General features: G+C 42.8%; 1 protein-coding gene across 4 annotated transcripts; it reads right to left on the minus strand.

The window, feature by feature from the left end:
- Nucleotides 1-4,648: 4,648 nt before the first annotated feature.
- Nucleotides 4,649-17,815, minus strand: KLF17 (KLF transcription factor 17). 4 transcript variants are annotated; one of them, XM_049617293.1, is made up of 5 exons: nucleotides 17,664-17,751; nucleotides 8,941-9,065; nucleotides 7,406-8,264; nucleotides 6,879-7,054; nucleotides 4,649-5,007 (listed from the first exon to the last, which is right to left on the minus strand). In XM_049617293.1, the coding sequence occupies exons 3-5, from the start codon at nucleotides 8,247-8,249 to the stop codon at nucleotides 4,714-4,716; spliced, it is 1,314 nt and encodes a 437-aa protein (XP_049473250.1). In that variant the 5' UTR covers nucleotides 8,250-8,264; nucleotides 8,941-9,065; nucleotides 17,664-17,751; the 3' UTR covers nucleotides 4,649-4,713. The 4 variants fall into 4 exon arrangements, with proteins under 4 accessions (XP_049473250.1, XP_049473249.1, XP_049473248.1 ...); XM_049617292.1 differs by lacking the exon at nucleotides 8,941-9,065 and having other exon boundaries at nucleotides 4,649-5,004; nucleotides 17,664-17,815; XM_049617291.1 differs by lacking the exon at nucleotides 8,941-9,065 and having other exon boundaries at nucleotides 17,664-17,815.
- Nucleotides 17,816-21,292: the final 3,477 nt, after the last annotated feature.

The following is a 21,292-nucleotide window of genomic DNA, read 5'->3' on the forward strand; positions in this document are numbered from 1 at the left end:
TCAAGATTATAGCAATGTTTCATGACAAGCGGGCTGAGCATCCTACAATAGAAGACAGATAAAATAAATATGGCACATCCACATGACGGAATTATGTGCATCAATTTAAAAGATTCTAGTCGTTCTGTATTTGCTTACACAAAAGTCTCCAAGATGTACTGATAAGCGAAGGTAGCAAGAGACTCGACAGTGTGTATAATCTGCTGTTTATGTATTACAGATGGGTCTGGAAGGCACATTAAAAAAAATAGCATCACTTCCAAGGAGAGAGGTTCAAGAGCATTAGGACCTTTTGCCAAATAACATGTCCTGGCTTTTGAATTTTGCGCTACATGCATATATTATCTACTTAAAATGTTTTCAACGGACCAGGCAAAGGAAAAGGAGGAAAGAAAGGAAAGAGAAAACAAAGTTAGAGGCCTTGTTTTATCTTTTATCTCAACACACAAGTAAAAGTATGATTCGTTGCCTGAGGTGTGAGTCAGTGAGAATTGAGTGAACGAATGAATGCAGAGAAAGATTTATTGGAAAAGGCATTCTTGCTACATTACATGTAGGAGTGGAATCGATGTTCCAGTGTCTTCTAAGACCCTATTTACGTGTCATCCCTCCTATCCCTCCCCCACTCAACCCCTCACACCGTTTCCGTACCTGTTCAGGGCTTCATTCTATAGGTGCCTTCCATCCCCTATTCCCCAGAACCTAGGATTCTCTTTAAAAATGGTCTCTCCAGTCTGTGAAGGATGGCTGAATTCTACACCAGCCCAGATAGAGGAGGGGTTGTTCTCTTCTGGACCCAGACCTGGCCCAGGGAAGTTGCCTTTGGGAGGGTATTAGCTGCAGCCCCGGAGCCTCAAGCCAGGCAGCCCCCAGCACCTTCTTGGCAAAAGCAGGATCATCATCAAATGCACCCAGCACAGGGTAAGCTGTCAACAGAGCCGGACACCAGAGGTTGCAGCTGGGGGTTAGGATGTGACCTATGGAATTAAGTCAGAAGTTCTTTTCAGCTCACATTTCTTATCCCAACCATTCCTCAACAGTCTGCTTGACTGTGTGGACTGCTATCTGCCTTACCCAAATGCAGTTGCATACTCTTCAGCCCAGAATAATCCATCCATTCTCCACCCAAGGCAACCAAGATGGGCTTTCCAAATGCAATTGTGATCATCTGTTTCTGAGTCAGCCTCTCCTGCATTTAGCTTAGAGTTCCAGGAGGAGCTGAGGTCTAGTTGACCACTTGGCCACTATATTCCCATCACTGAGCCCCTGGACACCCAGGAGACACCCAGTAAATTTTTTGATGAACGAACAAGAATAAATATAATACAAGTTCTAACACAGACAATTGCCAAAGACCTTCGGAAAGCCTTCCATTATTTTATCTTTTATTTCCCATCCTTCCTCCAAGCTCCCTCCCAAAGTAGCCCACTGTACTCTCTGAAACTCCTTCATAATCTGGGAGCTCCCCTACATCCTCCACGTCCTCCAAGAAGCTCTCTTTTCTGCTTGCCTTCACATCCTGCCACATCTCTGCCTTGTGAAGACATCCCAACCCATCCCTACCTTAGAATTTATTCTCCCCATCCCACCTACCTTAGGATCTCACTACATTGCTACTTAAAAAACATTATTCTCCCAGATATTTGCAAGTTATATATCTAATAAGGGGCTGATATCCAAAATATATAAAGAACTTATACAACTTTCAACCCTAGAGAGATAATCTGATTTTAAAATGAGCAGAGGACTTGAATAGAAATTTTTGTAAAGAAGACACACAAATGACCAACACATGAAAAGACACTCAACATTACTAATCAGAGAAATGGAAATCAAAACCAAAATGATATATCACCTATTCCTGTCAGAATGACTGGAATCAAAAAGACAAAAAATAACAAATGTTGGCGAGGATGTGGAGAAAAAAGAACCCTCGTGCACTGTCGGTGGGAATAAGTTGGTACAGCCACCACGGAAAACAGTATGGAGGGTCCTCTAATTAAAAATAAAAATGTCAGGATGCCAGTTAAGCATCTGACTTTGGCACAGATCATGATCTTACAGTTTTCGACTTCGAGCCCCATATTGGGCTCACTGCTCTCAGCACAGAGCCCACTTCATATCCTCTGTCTCCTTCTCTCAGCCCCTACCACTTACGCTCTCTCTCAAAAATAAATAAACATAAAAAAAATTTTTTTAAATGCCTTATGATCCAGTAATTCCACTACTGGGTATTTACATAAAGGAAATGAAAACACTAATTCGAAAAGATATATGCATACCTATGTATATTGCAACATTATTAACAGCACAAGGTATGCAAGCAAACCATGTGTCCATTGATAAATGAATGTATAAAGAGGATGTGTATACACACACACACACACACACACACACACTTCAGTGTGGAGCCTACTTGGGATTCTCTCCCTCCCTCTCTGTCTGCTCCTTTCTCACTTGTGCTCTCTATCAAAATAAATAAACTTTAAAAACTAAATAAATTAAATAAATAAAAATTCCCTAAGGAAAAAAAAAAAGTAAACCTCCAAGAGGCTCCAAGAGCTCCAACTAACTCCAAAAAAGTAAAATGCATGCCAGAAATAAAAACCAACAATATGTAAAGGAATAATATGAAATCCAGCAACCGACAATGTAAATTCACAAATATCTGGCATCCAGTACAAAATTATCAGCTATTCAAAGAAGCAGGAAATTAAGGACAACCATCAAGAGAAAAATCAATCATTACAGACTCAGAAATGACAAATATGATGGGACATAGCATCTGAGGACATTCGAACAGCTATTTTAACTATGCTTCATAAGGAAGAGAAAAATTGAGCATGTTAAGGATAGAAATAGATTTCTAAAGATCCAAGATGGAATTCTAGAGACGGAAAGTAGAGAACCTGAAAAACTGATAGCAGATTACATGGCAGAAGAAAAGAGCAGTTGGCTTGAAGACATCTAAAATGAGAACGAAAAGGCTGAAAAAAAAGATGGACAGAGCATCAGTGGCCTGTGAGATGATATCACATAGTCTATTATATAGGCAGATTGTGTGTCAGGAGGAAAAAGAAGGGGGGGCAAAAAATTGATAAAACATGGCCAAAAAATTTCCAAATTTCACTAAGACTATAAACCTGTACATTGAAGATGCTCAATGAACCCCAAACAGAATAAATGAAGTTCAAAACCACATAAAACAAATCACTCTATGGTTTAAGAGCCGTATACATATGGTTTAAAAACAAAGAAAAGCAAACACAAGATTAACCAAACTTCAGGAGCCTCTGCAGAAGATGAGGAATGTGGTCAGTGGGGAACACAGAGGCTTCAAAGGTGGTATAAGGGCAAATAAGTTATTACTTTAAATTATATAAGCAAACTATTTTTTGCATGAGACATCAACAATTTAAAAATAGAAAAATAATTTAAATGAATTTCATTCATTCTCCTTCTGTGTCACTTATAACACAAGCTATAAACCAGGAGTCATCCTTGATCCAGCTATCACCTAGGTTGATTTTCTTGCAAATCTTTCTGCTACTCTCCAGCCACACTGCCACACCCTGCCCAAGCACCTTCCACTCTCACCTGGAACACTGAAATCACTCCCTCTCCCTTAAGCAGAAGAAACCTTTTCAATGTAACTAATTCTCTCTTTAGCTTGAAGGTGTCCCCTTGAATCCTCCTTAGCTTGAATCTTGCCCCTTGCTGTCTGGTGCAGAGATAAATAACTTCCCCAAGGCCACACAGCCAGGAAATGGCAGAGGCAGGATTCAAAATCTACGTCTTACTTGGGAGCCCACAAGGTCTTTACCCCACCCACTATGCTGCCCAGTGTTGAATAAGATAATACCAAGAAAGGCTTAGCCAAGGCTTGCCATAAGGTAACCTCTAAATAAAAGAGAGACTGAATTTTCTCTTCCAATCACCTCCTCACCTGCCTAACTCCCAGTTAGTCCTTACCTCTGAGCTCAAACCACATTTCCTGAGGGAGCCCCCTTGTCCTATTACAGCAAGTCCCTGATATTTGTCCTCACCGCATTCCATCCATTTCTATGTCCTTCCTCCACTAGATTGTGATCTCCACAGGGGCAGGGACCTGTTTTGCCCACCAATGTAGTGTATGTGGCACACCCCTGCCCACTCTGGCTCCTCTCAGTTCCATTCCTTGATGAGAGTGATGGGTCATCAACAGACCTCTCTCTCTTGAGGCCCAACAAGCAATCTGGCCTGCTGACCTTTCCGGCAGGGATAAGTGTAAGCCAGGTGGGGCAGGGTATGGAGACCAGCCCTGGCCCATTGAGCTTGAGATGTTCCACTTCACAGAAGGGACCTAGTGCCCAGGTGGGAATTTAAGAGATTTCAGGCACTTGAGACCTGGGGTAAGTCATTGGGGCACAAACAAGCACCCCCTGCCCTTATTTATCATGCCTACTCCCCTCAGAGTTTGGGTAGAGGGCACCTGGATGCCTAGACCAGGTACGCTGGGGCCATTAGGGGAACAGACCAAGGTGGCCATGCAGGAAGGGGTCAGGGTGGGGATGGGGATGACAGGTGTCACCAAATCTGTGGGACTTCCACAATGCCCAGATAAATTTGAGCCCACAGAAGTTTGGCTCCTCTCCATGGCAACATTAAGTGACTTCAGAATGTTTATCTGTGGTTTTTATGCTCCACTGCAAGGCACTGTCATGCTCTGAGTCCTTAGTGTCCAACACAGGGCATGGCCAAGGGTAGACGTCCAGGAAATTGGAGGTTAGCTAACCTCCACAAGCTCTTCGCGTCTGACTCAGGCACCTCTTTGAGAAGTTTTTCTTCCCTGACACACCCTTCCATTGTCTCTGTGCCCCTCACCATGAGTCCCCACAGCTGTGATGCTCTTTGTAGTGGGCTCAAAGAACATTGGCCAAATGAATGGAAGCTTGCAGGTTGACTCTCCTCTGAGCAGTTGTGTTGGTCCAGCATTCTGTCTGGAATTCTTTCCTCTTCATTCACCTGCTTAATTTATTACAACAATAGGGATTACTAGATGTTACATATACTCACTGAGCTCAAGGGTCACCTCCCCCAGATAGCCTTTCTGATCCTCCCCTTTAAGTGCTCCCCCTCTCCATGGCCACCTCACTTAGGTGGACTTCTCTGCCCTAGAGCAAGATGGCCCCTTGGCCACAGGAACTGGACCTGATTCATCTCTCTGTGGCCATCTCCTGGAAGTGCTTGGCAATATCAGCAGAAGGTATCATCTCTAGAGTAGAGAGATTCTTTTTTTTTTTTTTTTTAATATCCCCTTGGAAAGAGGACATTTATTTATTTATTTTTTAATTCTTTTCTTAACGTTTATTTATTTTTGAGACAGAGAGAGACAGAGCATGAACAGGGGAGGGTCAGAGAGAGGGAGACACAGAATCCGAAACAGGCTCCAGGCCCTGAGCTGTCAGCACAGAGCCCGACGTGGGGCTCGAACTCACGGACTGTGAGATCATGACCCGAGCTGAAGTCAGACGCTTAACCGACCGAGCCACCCAGGCGTCCCAGAGAGTAGAGAGATTCTGGTTGGGATCCCAGTTCTGCCACCTGAGAGTTTGGGCAAGTTCCTTTTTATTAGCTTGCTGGTCAGTGTAATGGCTAGCTGAGAAGTCCAGAAACGGAGGTTCAAAACTATCTGAGTATCCAGGAGGGTCATTATGCTCTCAGCCCTAGGGGAAGAATGAGGTAGGACAGGGCCTTTAATACCTGGTATTTGGTAGTCCACGTACCTGGTCTCAGTGAAGGGAGGAGGGGAAGTTACAATAGAGCTCTTCCTTCTCTGCCCCAGTCTAATGTACTCCACCCCCAAGTTACCCAGAAAACAGAGCCTAAAACAAGAACTAAGTGCTGATGTTTTATTTGAGAACTGCAAACCCTGGGCACTAAGTAAAGTGAAGCAAGGCAGGGAGAACTAGTGGTAATGCAAATTGATAGCAGTTGGGTCCTGCTTCATGACAAGCCTTGAGGAAACACCATAGGTGTGTCCATTGGCTACATGGGAGGTCTCCCCATTGGCTGTACATTTTGGGGAAAGAGTGCCTTGTGGCAATTGAGGAAAGAGAGGGAAGAAGGAATTTATCTGCCTGACTCTCTCCCATCTTCCGTTAGTCAAATGTTATTCCAAGAGCATTAACTCCTGCACACTTCTGGGTTGTTAATGGCAACTTGAGATGCCAGATCCCATGTCCTGCAGTGGGACATTCCATGCAAGTCTGGAAACTGTAGGACAAGACAATCTCTGGGCTTATGGCTGATGAATACCAGAGAGAATGTGATTCTGTACATAAGTGTCCCAAGCAGTCCAATACTGTTTTTCTCATTTACCAGAAGAGGAAATATGGTAAAGTGATCAAGGACCTTTCCCAAGGTCACATGGCTAGTAGATGGTAAATTCAGGATTTGAGCATAGTCTGGCTCTGGAAACTATAGAAGACCAAGATAAGGAAGTTGGATTTTACATAGGCAAAAGAGAGTCACTAAAGGGTTTTAAGCTGGGGAATGATATAAGATAAAGAGCTTTTTAATAAAGCTTCCAATTCCTACTTTCCTCCATCTTCCCATGAGGCTAAACTTAGGAAAAGTAGGTGGCCCCAGAGAGGTGAGGGCATGCAAGACGGTTTTTGAGAAGTCTCTGATTGGGTCCAGAATTCATATAGGCTTTAACACTACCTCATAATCTTTCTCTGTCTTCATCTAAGCCTACACCTTTCAGAGACTAGCTGGTCAGAGGCAGGCAGGATCTGGGAGAAGCTAAAATAAAGAGAGAGATTGACCTAAAGAACAGGAGCAGGAGGACAAGCCATTTTCCCATTGTTCGTCTGTGGGTCTGGGGATCCTGGCACCCGCAGATGAGTCCTTTGGTGTTGCCTGAGATGGTCAGATCTCATGAACTGTCGGCTGCACTGATCACATCTATATGGTCGATATCTGGTGTGTATCCTCATATGTCGTCCAAGCTCATCGGAACGGAAGAAAGACCATGTACAGCCTTCCCACATGCATTTATAAGGCCTCTCACCTGGGGGAAGGGGGTGACAAGGAACAGAAGAAATTAAGTTTAACGATAGGCCAGCAGGTGCATAGGAAGGAGTCTCACTCTATGAGGAAGAGCAGTCAAGGCTGAGAAACCAAAAGAAAACCATAGGAAAGTAATGAGGAGGCAACACCATCAGTAGTCCCCATGATCTTGACACAGTCACACTGGACCATGGGAAAGCAAATTGGTGGGGCCAATATAGCTTGACTCCAAACTTGAAGGATGACAAGCTAACCTCAAGGCATTACAAACCAGTGGTCCAGCACAAATCTAAAGCCCAGAGACTCCTCCACCCCGCCCAACCCTACCCCTCCTATCTAACACCTCATTCACCTGTGTGTTTGCGTTGGTGACTCACAAGGTGGGAGCGCTTAGTATAAGCTTTTCCACAGTTCTCATATTGGCAGGAGTAAGGCCTTGAAACTGGGGATCTCCTGGGAGCCCTTTCCTGGGCCCTGGAGTTCCACTCCACTCGCTGTGGAGCTCGTATGGGCTGCTTGGGTAGGAAGGAGTCTTCCGGGGAGGCTGGCTGGCTCATGAGAGAGTATTGGGATTTTAAAGCCTGCAATGATGGGGACCCAGCTGGGCACATCCTAAAATCATGGGGATCTCTAGGGGGTGACATCTGAGCCAAAGAAGGGAGCATTGTCTGAGCCTCAGTAGAAGACATAGTTGGGGCCAATACCATTTTAGGTGTTAAAGAGTCTCTATTAGAAGGTACCGTTGGTGGGCCAGAATAAGAAATTGTGGGTGCATTGATGTGGGACATCATGGAGATTCCATTGGGAGCTGAGACTGGTAGACCACTGGAGGGCATCCTTAGATTCCTACAAAAGTTCATGGCCATCCCTGGAATACTGGGTTCTCCTAAGGCCATCATCTGGGACCTCTTGAAAATCATCATTCCTGGCTGGGAGGGAGACATCCCCTCACAGTAAATCATCTGGGAAGGAGTGTGAATCACTTGGGAGCAGTAGCTCACGCCATGCTCTGGCAGCAACATACTGAACTGTTGCCCCATATCACTTGCATTCTGCCTGGGTGCCTCAGTCAAGGCCAAGGGGATCCTCTCCAGCTGTGTGCACTGAGGGAAGTGTTGAGTGCCTGATGGGCCGTCATTCCAAGAGGCGTCCACTCCACTGCTTCCAGGAGATGGAGACATGTCCAAGATGGACATGGACTTCTCAGTATCCTTGAAGAGAGAGAGAGTCAGGTGAAATTCACTCTAGTTCAAATTCCAGTTCCACTTTCCCTCCTTCCCACCCTCATCCAGGCCTCCAATATCTCTTGCCTGGATTATCCTGCCTCCAAGCCATTCTCCAGTTTGGGCTTTCTGAGATGCAGGTCTGGCTGATGGGAGCACAGTGGAAGCCTAGATGTGCCTCATGCCATTTTTTTTCCCTTGGCATGTTTTTGTTTATCTCATGAAAAGCAACAAAGAAAGCAAATAAAATATTCCACAACCTATACCTTCAGCAAAACTGAGAAAACCCTCAAAGATTATATTTAAGTGTGAGGGTGAAAGAACATCCAAAATCAGCACAATAAGAAAGCCACAGGAGCGCCTGGGTGGCTCAGTCCGTTAAGCGGTTGAGTGTCCGACTTCCGCTCAGGTCATGATCTCACAGTTCATGGGTTCCAGCCCTGTGTCATGCTCTGTGCTGACAGCTCAGAGCCTGGAGCCTGTTTCAGATTCTGTGTCTCCCTCTCTCTCTGCCTCTCTCCTACTAGCACTGTCTCTCTTTCAAGAATAAATAAACATTTAAAAAAATTTGTTTTAAAGAAACCCACAAAGTTTCAGATGGGTCATGGCTGTAGCACAACTTAGAAACCACCTGCAAATATTTACGTACAAAAGAGGGTCTCACCTGAGTTGGAACTGCTGTGGACAAGTCTGAGATCAAGCATTGGAGGAAGGAAGGAAAAGAGGCAGACTTTTAACAATGGTGGGGGACTGGCTTGGAAGTCCGAGGCAGTATTCCTTGGTGACTAACTGGTGTGAAGGAAAGAAAGGAAGATAATGGTGGTAGAAACAGGACAGGATCCAAGAGTCATATTTTTTTAAAGCTGCCCATTACTGTAGCATTAGAGATAGTTCTTGAGCTGAGAAACTGGAAAAGCAACCCCACCATCTCCCATCTATTCATCCACTGGAACAGTCCAGAAAAGACCAATCCATTCAAATATGAAAAACAATGCATAAGTAAAAAATACAGTATCCATAAAAGACACTTAAACACCAAAACAGAAATTAATGATTGTAATTTCTCAAAAAGAAAAAAAATTCACCAGAAAAAATATTGCCACAGAGCAAGGAAAAATGAGCAACATTCAAACACACACACACACACACACACACACACACACACACAAAGAAAGCAAATTTAAGAAAGCAATTTCAGCTTTTACACCAATTACAGAAACATCACAGAGCAGAAATAGAGGAATTCAAAGAAGTTATGTACAGATAATGGGCTACAAGTTATATTAGAGGGGAGGGAGGGGACAATGATAAGGGGCATTGGAGGAGCTGCTATGGTGGTGGCAATGTTTCAGAGGTCTTCACTTTGTAATAATTCATTAAGCTGTACACTTACTTAAATGCACTTTTCTGTTTGAGTGTTACTTTCCATGATAAAATCGCTTTAAAACAATATTGTGAGAAATCAGGATTTTCAGAAAATGAAAAATTCTATTATAAAAATCAGAGAAGTAAAAATAATGCTGAATTTAAATAGGAAATATTATATACAATGTCCCTCTTAAAAAGGGAATTTCGGGATGCATGGGCGGCTTAGTCAGTTAAGCGTCTGACTTTGGCTCAGGTCATGACCTCACAGTTCGTGAATTAGAGCTCCGCGTTGGGCTCTGTGCTGACAGCAAAGAACCTTCTTGGATCCTCTGTTTCCCTCTCTCTGCCCCTCCTCTGTTCACATGCTCTCTCTCTCAAAAATAAATAAATATTTAAAAAAAATTAAAAATATTTAAAAAATAAAAATAAGCATTATAAATGCTTATAATTAAAAAAAAAAAACTCAAATGAACAACCTAACTTTACACCTTAAGGAACTAGAAAAAGAACAAACTAACCCTAAAGCTGGTATAAGGAAGAAAATATTAGAAAAATATCAAAGAAACCAAAAGTTAGTTCTTTGGAGAGATTAACAAAATTGCAAAACCTTTAGCTAGATTGACCAAGAAAAATATGTGAGGACATTACTATCAATTTTACAGAAATGAAAAAGATTATAAGAGCACTATGAACAATTTTATGCCAACAGTTTGGATAACCTAAATGAAATAGATAAATTCCCAAAAAGACAAAACCTACCAACACTGAATCATGAAGAGAAAGAAAATCTGTACAGACCTGTGACTAGTAAAAGAGGCCGAGTCAGCAATCAAAAGCCTCCAGGACCCAGAAAAACCCTGAACTTGATGGCTTCGTGGTGAATTCTAAACATTTAAATAATATAAATGCTTCTCAAATTCTTCCAAAAAATTGAAGAGGAGAGAACACTTGCTAACTCGTTCTAGCATGCCTTGATACCAAAGCCAGATAAACACATCACACAAGTAAAGCAAACAATAGAGCAACATCTTTTATGAAGATGGATACCCTCTCCAAAAAAAAAAATCCTCAAAAAATTAGCAAACCAAATCCACCAGCATATTAAGCAAAGTATATCACATGACCAAATAGGATTTATCCCAAGAATGCAAGGCTGATTCAACATCTGAAAATCAAAGTAAAATAGAGGCGGGAAAAGCAGAAAAAACACTTGAAACAATCCAATAACTTTCATGATAAAAAAAAAAAACCCTCAAAAAACGAATAGCAAGAAACTTTCAACTTGATATAGGCATTTATGAAAAGCCCACAGCTAGAATCATACTCACGATGAAGGATTGAAGGCTCTTCCTTTAAGATCAAGACAACAAGGATGGCTTTTACCACTTTTATTTAACATTGCATTGGAAGTTCTAACCAGAATAATTACATAGGAAGTAAAGGCATCCAGGGGTGCCTGGGTGGCTCAGTCGGTTAAGCGTCCGACTTCAGCTCAGGTCATGATCTCGCGGTCTGTGAGCGTCGGGCTCTGTGCTGACAGCTCAGAGCCTGAAGCCTGTTTCAGATTCTGTGTCTCCCTCTCTCTCTGACCCTCCCCTGTTCATGCTCTGTCTCTCTGTCTCAAAAACAAATAAACGTTAAAAAAAATTTTTTTAAGAAGTAAAGGCATCCATATTGGAAAAGTAAAACTATCTGCTCCCAGATGATACAGTCTTACATGTAGAAAATTATAAAGATTACACACACACCTGTTAGAACTAATAAACAAATTCAGCAAAAGTAGCAGGATTCAAATTCAACACACAAAAATCAGTTGTTTCTATACACTGACAATGAACTATCTGTAAAAAAAAAATTAGAAAAACAATTCAATTTACAATAGCATCAAAAAGAAATACTTAGAAATAGCTAAGAAGATTAACTTAACCACTGAAAACTACAAAAAACATTGTTGAAATAAATTAAAAACATAATGGAGAAACACCTTAATGTTCGTGGATTGGAGGACTTTTAGTTATGAAGTCAATGCTACCCAAAGCAATCTACAGATTCCATATAATCCTTACAAAATCCCATTTTTTGCAAGAATAGAAAAATCTACCCACTAAAATTCATATGGAATTTCAAGGGACCCCAAAAAGCCAAAAGCAATCTTTGAAAAAGAACAAAATTGGAGAATTTACACTTCCTGATTCAAAATTTACTGCAAAGCTACAAGGCATCAAAACAGTATATTCTTGGCATTGGTGCACCTTGGTGGCTCAGTAGGTTAAGCGTCCGAATCTTGATTTTGTCTCAAGTCATGATCTCACAGTTGTGAGATTAAACCCAGAGTCTGGGCTCCAGGCTGACAGTGTGGAGACTGTTTGGGATTCTGTCTCCCTCTCTCTCTGCTCCTTCCCTGCTTATGTACACACACACACACACACACACACACACACACGTGCTCTCTCTCTCATAATAAACTTAAATAAACTTAAAAAAAGTAAAAAACAAAAACAAGAACAAATGTGATATTGGCATTAAGCATAGACTTATTCCCAACAGAAAGGAATAGAGCCCAGAGAAAACCCTTACCCATATGGTCAAATGATTTTCAATAAGGGTGCCAAGACCATTAATGGGGGAAAGGGCAGCCTTTTCAATAAAGGGTGCTGGTATACCTGGATATCCACATGCAAAAGAATGAAGGGCCCTTACTTAATACCACAATCAACAATTCAAAATGGGTGAAAGACTAAACGTTGGAGCTAAACTAAAACTCTTAGAAGAAAACATAGGAGAAAAGCTTCATAACAATGGATCTGGCAATGATTCTTCGGATATAACACTAAAGGCACTGGCCACAAAAGAAAAAGAGAGATAAAGTTGGGCCTCATCAAATTAAAACCTTTTGTGCATCAAAAGACACCATCAACAGAGTATAAAGGCAACCCACAGAATGGGATAAAACATTTTTAAATCACATATCTTTTTTTTAATAAATTTTTTAATATTTATTTATTTTTGAGAAAGAGACAGAGTGCGAGCAGGGGAGGGGCTGAGAGAGAGGGAGACACAGAAGCTGAAGCAGGCTCCAGGCTTTGAGCTGTCAGCACAGAGCCCAATGGCGGGGCTTGAACTCATGGACCTCGAGATCATGACCTGAGCCAAAGTCGGACGCTTAACCACCTGAGCCACCCAGGCACCCCACAAATCACATATCTAATAGAGATTTTATCCAGAAAAGATGGCGAGCTCCTAAAATTTAACATAGAGAAAACCCAATTCAAAAATGGGCAAAGGGGGGCGCCTGGGTGGCGCAGTCGGTTAAGCGTCCGACTTCAGCCAGGTCACGATCTCGCGGTCCGTGAGTTCGAGCCCCGCGTCAGGCTCTGGGCTGATGGCTCGGAGCCTGGAGCCTGTTTCCGATTCTGTGTCTCCCTCTCTCTCTGCCCCTCCCCCGTTCATGCTCTGTCTCTCTCTGTCCCAAAAATAAAAAAAAAAATAAAAAAAATGGGCAAAGGACTTAACTAGACTTTTCTCCAAAGATAAACAAACGGGTAATAAACAAATGAAAGATGCTCAACATAACTAATCATTAGGGAAATGCAAATCAAATCCACAATGTGATGTCACTTCACACCCATTTAAAATGATTTTTATCAAAACAAAAACAAAAAAACCACACCCAAAGTGTTGGCAAGATATGGAGAAATTGGAATCCTCGCACACTGATGGTAGGAATGTAAAATGGTGCAGCCACTGTGGAAACCAGTATGACATTCCCTCAACAAATTAAACATAAAATTACCATATGATGCAACAACTCCACTTCTGGTATATACCTACAAGAACTGAAAGCAAGGACCGAAATAAATATTTGTACACCCATGTCCAGGGCACCATCATTCACAGTAGCCAAAACGTGGAAGCAACCCAAGCATCCATTTACAGATGAATGGATCAACAAAGTGTGGCATACGCATACATTGGAATATTATTCAGTCTTAAAAAAAGGAGGGGTGACTGGGGTGCTCCGTGGGTTATCAAGCTCAGGTCAATATCATCTCATGGTTGTGGGATCGAGCCAGCAATAGGGCCCTGCGCTGACAGCAAGAAGCCTGCTTGGGATTCTCTCTCCCTCTCTGCCCCTCCCCAGCTCACGAGGGCCTGTGTGCACACACTGTTTCTCAAAATAAACAAACATTTACAAAAAAGAAAAAAAAAGGAAATCAACACAAATGAGCCTGTGAGACATTAAGCTAAGTAAAATAAGCTAGTCACAAAAGGACAAAGAATGTATGATTCCATTTATATGAGGTATTTAAGGAAGTCAAAATCAAAGAAACAGAACCTGGTGGTCTAGTGGTTAGGATTCAGAGCTCTCCAAGAGACAGAAAGTAGAATGGTGGTTGCCTGGTAGGGATTTGGGGTGGGGATGGGGGATGGAATTAGGAAGCTACTTTTTATTGGTTAAAGAGCTTCCGTTTGGGAAGCTGAAAAAAGCTGTGGAGATTAATAGTGGTGATGGGTGCGCAGTAACATGAATATGATTAATGCCACTAACTATACACTTAAACATGGATGTAGATTTTACCACCCCTTTTTTAAATGTCTAAAAAAGGACACAGAAGGGGTTCCCACTGGCCAAATTTGTGACAGCTTGAGAATCAAGAAGAATAATGACTGTTGGTTTTAACAGAAGCTTTGAACATCGTAAGTTGAAGAAAGAATTAATCATTTATTATCTTTCCGGGAGGAAACTTCTTCAAAATCACTGAAAAAAGATCCCAGGGGTTTAAGAAAAATCCTATTTTACAGAAGAACGCACACTAATGAATGTAGAAGGAATGGTGGGAATGGAAATTCTTTTACAACCCTTAATGAAACTTTTTTTTATTTAAAAAAAAAATTTTTTTTTTAACGTTTATTTATTTTTGGGACAGAGAGAGACAGAGCATGAACGGGGGAGGGGCAGAGAGAGAGGGAGACAGAATCGGAAGCAGGCTCCAGGCTCCGAGCCATCAGCCCAGAGCCTGATGCAGGGCTCGAACTCACGGACCGTGAGATCGTGACCTGAGGCGAAGTCGGATGCTTAACCGACTGAGCCACCCAGGCGCCCCTGACCCTTAATGAAACTTTTAAGGAAAAATTAATATTTGGTTGACACCATTAGGTGGATGATTGGTGGGGAACTGGACATTTGGATGTATCTGAGGAAACATATAACATGGATTACTTTCTGACCACAAGGCTAAATGTTAAGTTTGAAAAGAGAGATGAGATCAACCAGGCTTTTCACTATCCTAATTCTAGCATCCCCCCGATGTGGGGAAGCCAGATATGTCTCCTGATGAGGATGGAGCCCATTGTGTCTTTGAGACATTCTCACCAAAAATCAGGAATGCAATTAAACGTTAAGGTCTATCTCCAATTTAGAGGTGATGCAAGAGATAGAATATCAAACTAAATTATACCATGAGAAAACAATCTGATAAATCCAGAAGAAGGATTTTGTCTATAAAACAAAATGAGGATTGTGAAAGATGGAAAGCCAGTCAGGAAAAAAGAAAACTATTCTAATTTCAAAGAAACTCAAGAGATGTAACAACTAGATGCAGTGTGTGGTCTTAAATTGGATCCTCGTTTGGACATATTAGCATTAAGGACACTTTAGGGAGAACTTGAACAAGTTGTAGGGGAATTTGAACAAGAATTACATGCAAGATGATATTAAGAAATAATAAATTTTGGTAGTTTTGAAAATGTTTTGACTATGGAAGAAAACATTTTTTTTATTCTTTTAAAATATTTATTTTTGAGAAATAGAGAGAGTGCACATGACATAAGAAGAAGGGCAAAGAGAGGGAGAGAGAGAAACACAAGCAGGCTGCATGCTGTCAGATCAGAGCCTAATAAGGGGCTCAAACACACAAACTGTGAGATCATGACCCGAGTGGAGATCAAGAGTCAGACACTCGGGGCGCCTGGGTGGCTTAGTTGGTTAAGCGTCCGACTTCGGCTCAGGTCATGATCACTCAGTCCGTGAGTTTGAGCCCCGCGTCCGGCTCTGTGCTGACAGCTCAGAGCCTGGAGCCTGCTTTGGATTCTGTCTCCCTCTCTCTGACCCTCCCCTGTTCATGCTCTGTCTCTGTCTCTGTCTCAAAAATAAAAACATTAAAAAAAAAATTTTTTTTTAAAAGATTCGGATGCTCAACTGACTGAGCCACACAGGTGCCCTGAAAATAATTTTTTTTACCTCTAGAAGGGCTGAGGAGATCCTATCTTGTTTTATTTACCACTATATGCAACTAGCATAAAGTAGGCACATAATAGGCCCCAGATCACTGTCTATTGGATGAGTATTTCTGGGGTGCCCAGCCCCTTTTTCCTCCCTCTCAGTGATGGCCCTCTTTCATTTTCCTGATCCTTCACAGGCAAACTTCTTTGGAGATGTCTAAAAAAGACGCCTTTATCACTACCTTGCTTTATTATTCCCAAATTCCATATGGCCCCCATCTCATCACAGAAACAGCTTTCACAAAGGTCATTGATGACCTTCATTGTCTCTACTAAGTCCAAACACTTGTCAGATCCCTTCTTGTTTGGCCTCTCAGGAGCTCCTGAGACTACTGGCCATACTCTTCTTGAAATGTTTTCCTCCCTTGGACTTAAGAACACATTGTCACACTTGCTGGATTTTTCTCCTTCCCTCCTCCCTGGCCCTCCCTCCTCCTCCATCTCTTCTACTGGTTTCCCTCACCTACAAATTTCTAGTCAATCTTTCTCAGGCTAATGATCCATCTTGGTTTATATTCCACTTATTCTTAAACCAGTAGCTTCAGGGCAGACTTCTCCTGAATCTTCCAGCTGCCCAATGCTCAGTCCATTTGGATAGCCCAAAGGCACTTCAACAGACTGTATCTAAAACTCCCATTCATTCCACTCACCCAACCAAAGGGGTTTAAAAACAACAACAAAACAAGCTGGTTCCCTCCCATCCTTTGCTCTCTCAGAAAATGTCCCTATTGTTGCCCACCATGCAAGCCAGAAACCTGGTAAGGTGTGCTGGATGGCTCCTTCACCACATAGATCTGAGTAATTACCAATTCCTGCAGTGTCTCCCTCCAAAATATGTCCAGGATCTATCTGGTTTTGTCTGTCTCCACTCTCACCTCCCTAGTTAGGCTGCCATTTTAGTTCTCACTTGGATTATCCCAGTACCTTTCTAACTATTGCCTTGAATTCCCCCTTCTCCACCAGGGCACTCTATACAAAATGCAAATCTAATCATAACTGATCACATTTAAAATCCTCAGTGGCTTCCTACTGGCTGAAGCCCCCTGCATGATCTCAGTAAGGTCGGGGAATCCCTGCCTCCCTCCCCTTGGGCCATGCTCTCATCACTCTCTTGGCCTTGGTCTCTGTCCATCTTTCATTTCCTCCAACATAGAGGCATACTGTCTCTGGTCTCAGGCCCTGCAAACCCTTGACCTAACCAGTTTCTCAGTCCCAAACCAAATCCTCAGCTGTCTTCTCAACCTCCTAAATCAACTCAAACACCTCTGCTATTTGCTCCTGTGGCACCTGTTCTTCTTCATAGTAATTTGCACACTTGCAATCATTCAGCGATTTATTAATAAAATGGTATAATATCTTATAGTGAGCTCACCATTGTATTCCCAGGGCCTTGGCAAAGTATTGCCACTTAGTAATTTTTTCCTCCCTGCCTGCTCCCCGCTGACTTCCTAACTTTGTCTTCTTTCCTGGATACTCAAGTCCCTCCACACGAGTTACCTGGACCTTTTTTTTAACCCCCAGCTCCCAGCAGAGCTGCTAATGCTCGATGGATATTAATTGCATAAATGACACATGATTTGTGTCCTCGATCTCCCATCCCCACCCCCTTCCCAACTCCGTCCCTCATACTTCTAATGCCCCAGATATGTGCTTCCCTCCACCGCCAGCCTTCATCCATCCCCCCCCGCCCCCCCCCCCAACCTCCACGCCGGCCCTGGTGCTGACTTCTGGACTCACCTGCACGAGCTGGTGCTGAGCCTCCTGCCACTGGCTCAGCCTCTCGGCCTCCTGCTCCATTTCAGCCTGGGATCGGCTGCACATCAGGACTGTGTGCGGGTCCAGACCCGCACCAGAGGACAGCTGACACGCGACGCCTCGGGGTCGCAGATGGGGTGTCCTCGCACCACCACGCCACAATCACAATCACCGCGCTCAGCTTCTACCTACCACGGCGCCGGGGGGGGCGGAGCCAAGGGTCTCACCCACCGACCCACCCTTCAGCCGCTGCCCCACCCCGCCGCAGCGGGCACCTGGGTCCTGCCAGGGGACCTCAGACCTTCACTATATCTTGTATCTTATGTCTGCCTCACCCTACTTCCCCCATCCACCCTTCGGTCTGAACATCTATCTCTGTTTAGCCCAAGTAGGGATAAGAACACCGAGGTTTCAGACTCCCGGACTGTGGAGTCTCAAGAGTGGAAAAACCAAGGAAGGATGCTGGAGGCAGAGGCAGATAGGGGTGTAGGAGACAGGAGAGCCTCCACCCCACTCCCCACCAGGTCAGGGTTCTTGACACAAGCTCCTGGAGGCCTGAACCTTCTCTGCTGTAGACCAGGTATCCCTGTCTGTTGTGTGTACAAACCGAATACCGGGAGCTCCGTGGCACGGTGTCTTTATTCCAGCAGACTTACGGAGTACCTCCTATGTGTGGGCACTGTTTTGGGGGACTGGGGATGCAATGGCAAACAAGACAGAACTAAGGGTCTTTGCTCTGAAGAAATTTTCATCCAAAAAGGGCAGACAAACGAATATAGTAAAGCCAATAGTTAATAGAATTTTCTTTGGTGTTGAGTGCCACAGCGAAAACGAAATAGGAAAATGTGAGCTGAGAACTAAGTGCCTGAAAGGAACCTCCCCATAGGAAAATTGGAAGGATCTGAGGCAAGAAAGAGCTTGGCATGCTAGAGGAAACGCAAAGGGGCCAGGCAATCTCCGCCATGTGAGCAAAGGAGAGAGTGGGATGACATGATGGGGATGGTCTTAAGAGACCATGGACAGCAGTTTGAACTTTATTCAAAGTGTGATGGGAAGCTACTGAAGGAATTTAAACAGGAAATTGACAGGATCTAAGTTTTACAAATAATCCTCTGTTTCCTTTGAGGCTTATGGATTATAGGAAATGAGATCAAAGCAGGGACACCAGTTAGAAAGCTAAAGGAGCTCTCCAAGAAAAAGCTGTTAGTGTTTGGGGGGGGGGGGGGGATGGTGATTAGAGAATATTCTACAATTAAAAGGGACAGGACTTGGTAATGCTTTGGAATGGTGAAGGGCTGGGAGGAAAAGAGAAATCAAAGATAACCCCTAGATTATTGGCTTGAGCAACCAAGTGATGACTGTACCATTTGGTAATATGGAAAAAGGAGAAGAGGAGCAGATTTGGAGACAGCCAAAACAAGAATTCCATTTTAGACATTGGTTTTGAAGTGGCTATTAAAAATGCTCATGGAGAGGTTAGTGCTGTAAATGTAAATGTGGGTGCTATCAGCACAGAGGTGGTGGTTATAAGGCCATTCGAGTGAGTGATACCAAATAGGGAGCTGGTTAGAGAGAAGGACTGGGGACAAAACCTGAGGACCTCCTGTAGGATTCAGCAGAACAGAAAGCTCATGCAAGGAGACTGAGAAGTAACAAAAGTAGGGAGAAAGTCAGGAGATTATATTTCAAGAAGCCAAGAGAAGTATGCATTCAAAAGAGGGACCTTTCAGGGCACCTGGGTGGCTCATTGGGTTAAGCCACTGACTCTTGATTTTGCCTCAGGCCAGGTCACGACCTCATGGTTCGTGAGATTGAACCCGAGTCAGGCTCTGAGCTGACAGGGTAGAGCCTGCTTGGGAATCTCTCTTTCCCTCTCCCGCCCATCCCCCACTCTCTAAATCAAATAAGCATTTAAAAAAAGAGGGACTATTCAGGTGAATTGAATGTTGCTAAGAACCAGCTAACTACCTATTGTATCTGACAAGTTAGAGGTCATCGGTGACTGACAAAACCAGCTACAGAGGAGAGAGAAGCCTGATGGGAGCACATGAAAAAAGAATAGGAATTGATGCTGTGGGACACTGAAACATTGTAAACAACTTTTTCAAAGAAGTTTTGCTATAACGGCGCCTGGCTGTCTGAGTCGTGGAGCCTGGGACTCTTGAACCAAAACAGCTAAATTGTACCCGTGATATAACATTTATTTTCCTGATTCACCTTTCATTTTAAAACAGCTAACAATTTTTAAAGAATATGTTTCCAGGGGCACCTGGGTGGCTCAGTAGGTTAAGTGTCCAACTTCAGCCCAGGTCATGATTTCATGGTTCATGGGTTCAAGCCCCGTGTCAGGCTCTGTGCTGACAGTTCAGAGCCTGGAGCCTGCTTCAGATTCTGTGTCTCCCTCTCTCTCTGCCCCTCCCTGGCTCATGTTCTGTTTCTCTCTCTCAAAAATAAATGTTAAAAAATATTTTTAAAAAAGAATAACTTTCCATTAAAAAATATGATTCCCATTCAGTAAAATATTTCATGTATGAATTAAAATTTGTACTTAACCAAGCAAAAATATTTTGGTTCCCATTTGCATTGTTTCACTATTCTCACTTTTAACACAAAATTCCAACTGGTTACATTGAAGGACAAAATTGAAGTAAATCAAGTTGTTTCCTCGCCTTTATAAGCATTGACTATAAATCTTTTGAAGCTATCATGAAACAGACATATCTAATAACCACAAGGGTTGGAGACATGACCCATGCCTAGAATTCCAAACACATAGAACTGAACATTCTCTTCATTAACTTCCACATTGAATGCAATTTTATTAAAAGTACTGTAATAAAAGTATGCTAATGTAAGCTTACATGATTTTTGTGGGTTTTTTTCTTTTTTTATCGAGATATAATTGACATATTATATTAGTTTCAGGTATACAACATAATGTTTTGATGTTTGTATATACCACAAAGTGATTACCACAATAATTAACACCCATCACCACCATTACAATTTTTTATCTTGTGATGAGAACTACAAAATGTACTCTCTCTCAGCAACTTTCAAATATACAATACAGTAGAGGCGCCTGGGTGGCTCAGTTGGTTAAGCATCCAACTTCGGCTCAGGTCATGATCTTGCCGCTTCTGAGTTCGAGCCCCATGTTGGGCTCTGGCTTGACAGCTCAGAGTCTGGAGCCTGTTTCAGATTCTGTTTCCCTCCCTCTCTCTGCCCCTCCTCGCTTGCACTCTGTATCTCTCTCTCAAATATAAATAAACATTAAAAAAATAAGTAAAAAATATACACATACAATGCAGTGTTATTGACTATAGTCACCATGTTGTACCTTACATCCCTAGGACTTTTTTATCTTACAACTAGAAGTGTGTACCTATTGACCACCTTGACCCATTTTTGCCCGCCCTCCTTCCTCATTCACTTCCCCCCCTCCCCGACTTCTGACAACCACCAATCTGTTCTATGAATCAGTGCTTTGCTTTGCTTTATTTTATTTAGAATCCACATATGAGTGATATCTGATCATATTTGTCTTTTTCCGCCTGACTTATTTCATTTACATAATGCTCTCAAGGTCCATCCATGTTGTCACAAATGTC

This window comes from Panthera uncia (genome assembly GCF_023721935.1).
Source record: "Panthera uncia isolate 11264 chromosome C1 unlocalized genomic scaffold, Puncia_PCG_1.0 HiC_scaffold_4, whole genome shotgun sequence".
Lineage (NCBI taxonomy): Eukaryota > Metazoa > Chordata > Mammalia > Carnivora > Felidae > Panthera > Panthera uncia.

What these genes read in the sequence shown, in the direction of transcription:
- KLF17 (XM_049617291.1), bottom strand. Translation starts at nt 17,747, where the DNA reads ATGTGCAGCCGATCCCAGGCTGAAATGGAGCAGGAGGCCGAGAGGCTG. An exon ending in CTCAGCACCAGCTCGTGCAG is followed by an intron (nt 8,265 to 17,663) that starts GTGAGTCCAGAA and finishes TCTCTCTTCAAG; the next exon opens with GATACTGAGAAGTCCATGTC. An exon ending in ACCAAAGGACTCATCTGCGG is followed by an intron (nt 5,008 to 6,878) that starts GTGCCAGGATCC and finishes TAATAAATTAAG; the next exon opens with CAGGTGAATGAAGAGGAAAG.